This window comes from Castanea sativa, chromosome 1 (assembly GCF_040712315.1).
Source record: "Castanea sativa cultivar Marrone di Chiusa Pesio chromosome 1, ASM4071231v1".
Lineage (NCBI taxonomy): Eukaryota > Viridiplantae > Streptophyta > Magnoliopsida > Fagales > Fagaceae > Castanea > Castanea sativa.
In genome coordinates this window covers 40,883,157-40,892,143 of record NC_134013.1, presented here as the reverse complement: position 1 = coordinate 40,892,143, position 8,987 = coordinate 40,883,157, and the positions used below count along the sequence as shown (strand labels likewise).

General features: G+C 33.3%; 1 protein-coding gene across 1 annotated transcript; it reads left to right on the top strand.

Annotated features, from left to right (window-relative positions):
- The first annotated feature begins 3,670 nt into the window (after positions 1–3,670).
- LOC142610290 (auxin-responsive protein IAA27) lies at positions 3,671–7,664 on the top strand. The gene is made up of 5 exons (XM_075782077.1): positions 3,671–4,491; positions 5,353–5,582; positions 6,312–6,453; positions 7,129–7,190; positions 7,346–7,664. Exons 1-5 carry the CDS (start codon positions 4,025–4,027, stop codon positions 7,381–7,383), a joined length of 939 nt encoding a protein of 312 aa, XP_075638192.1. The 5' UTR covers positions 3,671–4,024; the 3' UTR covers positions 7,384–7,664.
- The last annotated feature ends 1,323 nt before the right edge of the window (positions 7,665–8,987 follow it).

The window sequence follows — 8,987 nt, the reverse complement described above, 5'->3', positions numbered from 1 at the left end:
GCCCAATTACCACATCCTTTGCCTTTGGGTTTATTGGCCTTCACACCAACCCCATTTACTAATTTCTTCCTTTGGGCTCCTCTGACCCATTTTTGCTTTCTTTCCATCTCTTATGATTCCCATGGGCTTACTACCTCATTCTTTGGGGCTTCCTCGGCCCATTTGCTTTCTCTCAGGCCACTTATTATTTTGTGGGCTTGTGGACCATTATTCTTGCCATTTTGGCCCAATGGTCTTTATTTTACTGCTTTCTTTCTCTACCTTTTTCATATTGTTGGGTTTCTTCTACCGTTGGGCCATTTTGCCCAAAAATGGGCATCAACAAAGAGGTAAAAAGGTAAATAAAAAATAAATAAACACTCACTAATATTTTATTCCAGCAAATAAAATTTTCCACTCTCGAAAAGAAGAAATGAAAGAATTGCAAATTGCAAGTTTTTTTTGGGGACAATCCAAACAATCACGAGACCCAAACAAAACTCACCAGCACAACACTGAACCAAAGCTCATTGGAGAGAGAGAGAGAGAGATTTTCTTTCACCCACTCAAAAAAATCTCTTTCCAATTCCTTAAACTGCCTTTTTTTTTTTAATTCCTTTTTTTTTTAAAAAAAATTTTGTTGTGTTTATTTTTAGTTTGATACATTTATGATCCAAGAGTTTTTTTTGTTTTTGTTTTTTTTTTTGTTTTGTTTTGTTTTGTTTTGTTTTGTTTTTGTTTTTGTATTGTTTTTGTTTTGTTTTGTTTTGTTTTGTTTTTTTGTTTTTTTTGTTTGTTTTGTTTTTTTGTTTTTTCAGTTTTCTTAAAATTCCCTCACTTGCCAAGGTGCTTTCATTTTTTCTCTCTCCTTCCCAACTTTTTTAAAATTAATTTTATGAGTATCCAAACATCATATCAGCCAAAATATCTACTCCAATGACCTAGGTGATTTCCCAACAACCTAGGACCTGTTGGGCTTGAACCCCAATTAATTTTTATTCTGTTTTGGGTTTAGCCCACAATGGGGGATCCCAAAAGAAATTTTGGGTAATGATTGATGATTTAGAATTGTTGTGCAATGGTTATTTGCTAGAAATTTGACTGTCTAAGGAGAATATCAAACAGCTGAGGTACCCCTTTGGGCGTCTGAGCTGAATCACCTTTCTCGAGTGTTGTTTTCTAGTTTCTTACTTCTCTCTCCTATTTCTCTCCCCAAGAAATGTTCCAACCCCTCACACTAACCCCACTATCCCCCTTTTATATCATTCTGTTAGTGGGCTCATTATGATGGGGGAAGATTTTGCACGTGTGTGGGCCCCTCCACCAATGGTGTCTTGGTGGCTTTTTGAGTCTAAGCTATTGTTTTAGCATGTTTAATCGTGTATTAGGAATGGGGCCCACGTCTCTGTTGTTGAAATGATTTTCTAGTAACTTATGCTTAACGCCGAATCCTGTGCTCGGCGAGCAGATTCCCCTAAGACACTACCATTAGTCCTCGGGGATAATGGAATTTGTTTGGATATGCTTGTTGGGGACACGTTGGTTTCTGTACTTTAGCTTGGTATTCATTAAGTTTAGGCTGAACCTAAACCTAACAATGCTCGGCTTAGGCGTAATATGAGCTGAACTTTTGCCCTCCTCTATATATATATTATCTTAGGCTTGAAAGTCTGAGTGATTTTGGCAAATATTCCACACATGATCATGTTATCACTTTCTGCATTTCGTTTCAGTCTTTCCCCTACGAACAAAGTTTTTTTCCAAACTAGTTTGCAGAGAAACTCTTTAAACTTCTCATATATTATTTTTTTTAGATGTGAATTTTGAAAATCTAACCGTAGAATTTCATGTTTCTTATGTTCTTAACATACGTATCAAATTTCATTCAAATTGGATGTTATTTACTATTTGATCGATTAACTTATTTTTTATATACAACTTTAGATCACAAAAACTTGAAATTTTAACATTTATTTGATGACATAGCAATTGATCTTTGATCTTCTTGAAATTTTGTAATCATTAAGAATGTAATAAAGACATGTAATCTAACGGTTATATTTTGAAAATTCACACTCAATATAAAGATATATGATGAGTTTGTAGGGTTTCTCTCCAAACTAGTTTGGAGACAAAACTTTGTTCTTCCCCTACGTACCTTAGCATCTTTCCAATTTACGTTAGCATTCCCCACACTAATAAATATTCCGACATATAATTATAATCTAGGAATTAAAAAAAAAAAAAAAATATATATATATATATATATTCAAATAAATTCCAATTTTCCAATTGAGCTTTTCATTGGAAGTTTAGAACCATGTAATTACTGAATTGTGAATTTAAATTTTATGGGGTAAATGACATAATTTTATTTATTTATGAGAGGAGTCTTATAACTTGGTATTATTTTTTAGTTTTCTAATATAAGAGAAATTAGATTTGAATCCACTTCTTCTATAAAAATAAAAAAAAAAACCAAAGATTTGAATCCAACCCACTCATCCACTTATTGTAAAAGAATATATTTAATAGAGTTTGTTGAAGTGTAGAAACTTTAAATAACGATGTGGTTAAAAATATATTTAAATTGTGTTATTAAATTTATTTGTTTTTAACAGAAAGGAGGAAGTTTAGAGATAAAACTAAATTTCATAATATTTTTACAACGGATTCAGATCCTCTAGAGTTCCTAGGGTACTCTACCAGTAGAGTTCATTAAATCCTAACCACTCTTTAATGATTTAATGGTTTAGATTCTGCCATGTCAGCATTTCATTAATAATATTCTTGAAATAATAAAATAATGTTGTAAACAAAACAATTAAGATGATTGTTAATGAAATGCTGACATGGCAAAATCTAGACCATTAAATCATTAAAGAGTGGTTAGGATTTAATGAACTCTACTTGGTAGAGTACCCTAGGAACTCTAGAGGATCTGAATCCTTTTACAACATATTTTATTTGATTCATAGTAAGTCTTAGTATAGTGGATTCTAGTTAGTTCACTAATAAAGTTATTGATGGTTGAATAAGCGATCTAGGGTTCAATTTCGTCGACACCAAAAATAGATTGGTGATTTGGTTTGTATATATATATTATTTTGAGGTGTGGTTGGTTAACACCTCAAATTGTAGTAAAAATGTTGTAGTAATTGTAAAAGAACTCAAGTAAGACCATTAGTTAAACATTTGACTTAAGATAACCAAATATTAAGGGGGTGTTTGGTAGAGTAGTTTGAGATGAGATTTTTGTAATTTTTTGAAATATATGTTGGTAAAAAAATGTGTAATATTGTTTAAAATGTAAAAATGTGAGTTTAAAATAGTATAACAACATGCGCTGAGGATCCAAAATTGTTCAAATAAAGCTTAACGATTAAATTGACATTTATCTTTTTTAAGATAACAAAATAGTGAAAATACTGTATGATTTATTTAACTTCTGAAAAAAAATTATTATTTAATTTTAAATTATATAAATAATTTATTTTGGGATTAAAGAAAGGGTATTATTGGAAAGGTATGCCGGGAACTTTCTGTGACTTGTCGGAGTTGTTGCTCACAAAAAGATTTATTAAAATTATTAAACATTCAACAATCCTAAAAAGAATCAAACACATTTATTAAAATATTCTAAAAAACAATTTTTTCGTTATTTAAAAAAAAACACTTTAAAATGCAAATCAGTTATATTTTTACTCTCCTTTCCTTTTTCCCTTTTAAAAAACATTTCTTGATTACTGTCCAAAAAAAAAAAAAAAAAACATTTCTTGATCAGTGTACAGAGAGAGGTACATAGCAACAAAAGAGGGAGTAGCAAAAGCCCAAAGAAGCTTCTGTTTGTTCATGTTCATGATCATCATCAAACCAAACCCATAAGCCTTTTTTTTTTTAACTCTCTTCTATTATTATATCATTGAGCTTCTGCTCAAAAAACAGCTTCTCCTTTTTCTTCTGCTTCAAACCCAGTTGTGCTTTTGTTTTTTTTTTTTTTGTTGGGGTGTTGTTACTGAAACTAAAAGCTTTTGTTAAGGCTTTGATGTCTGTGCCCTTAGAGCATGATTACATAGGCTTATCCTCAGAGGCTGTTCCTTCAATGGAAGGCTCTGAGAGGTCCTCAAGTGGAGGTTTAAATCTCAACCTCAAGGCCACTGAACTGAGACTAGGCCTGCCAGGGTCTGAGTCACCTGAGAGAGATAATGGGGTTGGGGTGCTGAAGAGCTTGTTGGTGGTGTCTGGGGCCAAGAGGGGCTTCTCTGATGCCATTGATGGAGGCTCTGGGAAGTGGGTTTTGTCTGGGAATGGTGGATCTGAGGCTGAGTTGGGTAAAGGTGGGAACTTGTTCTCTCCTAGAGGCGTTAATGGTGGAGGAAAGGGTGGTGGGTGTGAATGTAATAATCAGAATACAGGTTTGGGTAGTCCAGTTCAGAAAGATGGTGTTGTTCCTCCTCAGTCACCTAAGCCATTGCAGGAAAAGAAGCCTCAGCTTTCTGCTCCTGCAGCAAAGTAAATATCTTTCTTTCTTGTTTCGAAAATTAGAGGGAAAATATTTACTATTGTAGTCGAATTCTCATTATTTTAGTATCTTTTAGATTGCTTGGTAATTGGTATAATTTCCTCCAGTTAGCATGTTTGTTGATTTTACCTGCAATATTTTTGGTGATTTCCCCTTAGTTGTCCATTTTTACTTGCTTAGAAACGTTGAAAAAGAAAAGAAACTAATTCGTTGATAACTGAGTTCCATATTTCTTATTGTTTCGGTTACACTTTAAAAAAGAAAAGAAAAAAAAATAATAATAATGACACCAAATTTGATGAAGTTAAATAAGGTGGAGAGTTTTTGTCTTCTTATCATGTCCTAGAATTTCAGTTTTCTTCAAACTTATATCTGTAACCAATCTGAGACTAGAAGAATTTTTTAATGGTTGATTCTAGAGTTATCTTCAGTACTAGACAATTTTGTTGTTTACATGCTCTGTCTTTTGCAACTTGATTGGGGTGTGCATGTTGAACTTATCTTAGTTGTTTATCTTACTCTTTTTATTTTATTTGGTGGTGATGTCTTTGGGGCTTTGCATAAGCATATGTTCGCCTAACGACCCCTCCCCCAGTACTTGTGTTTCACAGTTTCTCTTAATATAAAATAAATAAGAGTTGCCATGCCTATAATTTTGGATTATGGAGAGATTTGTTTCTAAATCTATCAGCCAAGTCTCATATTCCTTTGGAATTTCTACTGTCTTCACAAAGGAAATTGAATCTCTGTTCGTTATATAATCTTAATTGCCTTAGCTAAGAAGTTGATTATGACACCTTTTTAAGAATTTCAGAATAAATACTTTTAAGTGTGTGTTTTGCGTGTGACAGGGCACAGGTTGTGGGATGGCCACCAATTCGTTCATTCCGGAAGAATTCAATGGCTACTCATTCTCCAAAGAATGACGATGATGCGGAGGGCAAGTTGGGATCTGGATGTCTTTATGTCAAGGTCAGCATGGATGGTGCTCCATACCTGAGGAAAGTGGATCTCAAAACCTATGGCAGCTATATGGAGCTCTCTTCAGCACTGGAAAAGATGTTCAGCTGCTTTACAATAGGTAAGTAATGGTTCATGCGATCCACATTCAGCTGCTTTAAACTTGCCAACCCCTCTCTCTCTTGATCTATAGGCACACAAACAAACGTCTCATACTTCTAAAAATTGTTTTTGGTGGTTGGAATTTTTTTTGAAAAAAAGATGCTAATTGCTCTAATCAGACAATTCTTCTAGTAAGATGTTAGCATCTTCTTCTAACCAGAATCTTAAAATTGGGCAATATGTGCCTTACGTGGTATTTCAACAAACTTGCCAGTAATGGTTTGTGGATACCTTATAGTAAATCCAGAATAATGTGATGGTGAGGTGAGTTTTTGCATTCTAAAAGCAAGAGCTCTCATATGAAGCCACCAAATGCACAATTGATAAAGATTTTGTTAGGACCACAGTAGAAAATGCCAATTTCATGTGTGAAATGCTCTATTTTTATTTACGGATGACATCACTAGAATAGCTTTCTTCTAGTCATGGAAAATTGATGAACTAGTTGGTTGACTTAACTGAAAAACGGAGATGTTAGCTAAGAAATGCGTTTCACTGATCTGGACATTGCATCAAGTAGCACTTGGGTGATTCTTTTAGTAATATAGTCATATCATACATAAGCACATACATGCGCCTGCAAACACATGAAATATATAAAACAAAATCAGGATGAAAACATATGCATGTGCACGCACATTCCCTCTTTGAAGGGAGTTTAAAGTTTGTTTATGAATGGATGGCTCAGGTCAGTGTAGCTCTCATGGAGTTCCAAGCAGAGATGGATTGAACGAGAGTCGGTTAATGGATCTCCTCAGTGGTTCTGAATATGTACTCACCTATGAAGATAAGGATGGTGATTGGATGCTAGTTGGTGATGTTCCATGGGAGTAAGTATATATCTACTCAAAGCTGATATCAAACATCTAGAGGGATTTCCATGTTATATGAAATTGATAATGCTTAAAATTTTCTTATTTTAAGACTTAGAGTAGCATACCCCAGATAAAGGAATTACGAAAACACCTTGATGCATTTTGCATTGTATTTAATAAACAGAGGAGGAGCCTCATTGGCCTAATGGCATCCCCACCCTTGTGGTGGGTATACTTCTGGGGTTTGATCCCGCATCTGCACTCTGCCTCAAAAGAGTGAGGAGATCCTCTTTACAGACCAAGGAATCGTCAAATTAATCCGGATATCTTTCCAGGCAGTGTTATTTTGTTTTTGTTTTTTTTTTTTTTTGCTACTTCAGAAGATTGACATTATCAGAATTTATCTTATTCCCTTTCCACATCTTCCATCAAAACTCCAACATTTCACCCCTTCAATATTTGAGATGACTTGGCAAATTGCAGGTTTGAAATTTCCGAACTTAGATTGTGAATGGTGGTTCTTTAACGTATGATCTGACTTGACCTGAATGTTATTCTGACTAGAACTATCTTTTTTATTTTTTATTTTTTGTTGACTTTCTCAGTGAAGATCTCCTTATCTCACCGAACATGAACAAGAATAGACAAGTGAAAGAGAACTCATCCCAATTTTGTTATCTTTTTTTGCAGAATGTTCACTGACTCTTGTAAGAGGCTGAGGATCATGAAGAGTTCAGAGGCTATTGGGCTTGGTGTGTGCTACTGCTATGTGTCAATTATATAGTTTGTGCAAATTTGAAATAAAAATATTCCTTTTGCTTTTGTTTACTAGATGAAATCACTATCTAATAATACCAGTGGACGTTGGAGCAGACCTCACTAATATTTTTCTATCTGATTTTTGCAGCCCCAAGGGCAATGGAGAAGTGCAAAAACCGTAATTAGCGCGATGCTGCTGCAGTGATGGATATAATATTCTAGTGAAGCATATGAATGGGTCTAAGCCATGAGTGGGTCTCAAAATTGGGCCCTCTGTTTCCTTTATATGTATGAATCTAAATATTAAAGATTTGCTGTAATGGAAAAACAATGTAGTAGGCAAGATATATCATTGTAGACGGTTCCAGTTTTCTTAGGTCTGTCACCTCTATCCTCTCTCTCCCATGTAATCTGATTGCTGATTGTTAAGGCTACAGTATTATGTAAATGTTTTGTTTTCTGTAGCATCTCCCTCCTTCATTTACCTTCTCTCTCAACTAAATGAAAGATAGTTTTGACTGATGAAAATACTTGTCTGCTACTAGGGCACTGTGCAAGTTGAAGTGCTGTTGGAGTAATACTACACAGTGGTGGAGCCAGGAAATTATCTTTTGGGGCCACACACACACACACATATATATATATATATATATATATATATATATATTTTGGTGTGTATGAAATGTAAAACAGTAATATACAATACTTCATAACTCAATATGTGATATAAACAAAAGTATATTAATTAAAATTAAACAATCATGAGACAAGATTAACAAAACAATTTAATATCTTTAATCATATATGAAATGGGGAAAGTTACAAAACATAAAGTAACATAAAAGTTAAACATCTTTTTTCAAAACTGTAATTTACGCTCTTTAAGAGATCTAAAGTTATCAGGTATTGATAACTTATTAATTTTTCTATTGCAATGTACAAGTATGCCACAAATGTGTTGGGATGAAAATTATAATTTTTTTTCCTTTTTTTTTTGTTTTTTTGTTGAGGTAGTTAAAATACTCATGTGTTTATTTTAAAGATGCTAAATGTTTAATTATTGTATTTTGTTGACATATGTATTTATGGATTGTATTTTATTTAAATGAAAATTATGTTTATTTTTAGCATTTCTTATATATATATATATATGTATATGTATATGTATATATATATATATATATATATATATATATATATATGTATGTATATGTATATTATCAAGTCTGGGGGCTTAAAATAGTAAAGTCATTTAAAAATTTTCAATTTTTTTTCAAAAATTTGGGGGTGGGGGGAGGCCCCTTTGGTCTTCAAGCGACTACGCCACTGCACACACAATATCACAACAAATTTTACAATTGTTGAGTTGGAATGTTATTATTGATTCTTGCATGAGTTTACCATTGACATTATTTATTATTTGCCATTAATAACTTGTCACCTTAGACAAGTGTGAAATTGGTTATCAATTTTGGTGTGCTTTTAGTCTTACTAGATAATTTCCCGCTATGAATGCCCTCCTAAATTTTTCCTTGGGTTTAGTCTCACATTGGGTCCTTGGCAATGTGACTCTTGTGTGCTTAAGTATCTAGGGTGGGGTGTGTATGTGAGTCCCTTTTTCTTATGTTTATTTTAGGAGTCGCCACAAACTAATGGTTTTGTATTAGGTGTGATTGGTCACCTAGATGTCTAATTTATTTTAAATTACCTAATTAACTAAACCAAAGTTTAAGGGTTTCATTAATTAAGGTAAACCAAAAAGTTTTAGAACTAAAGATCTTGGATTCAGA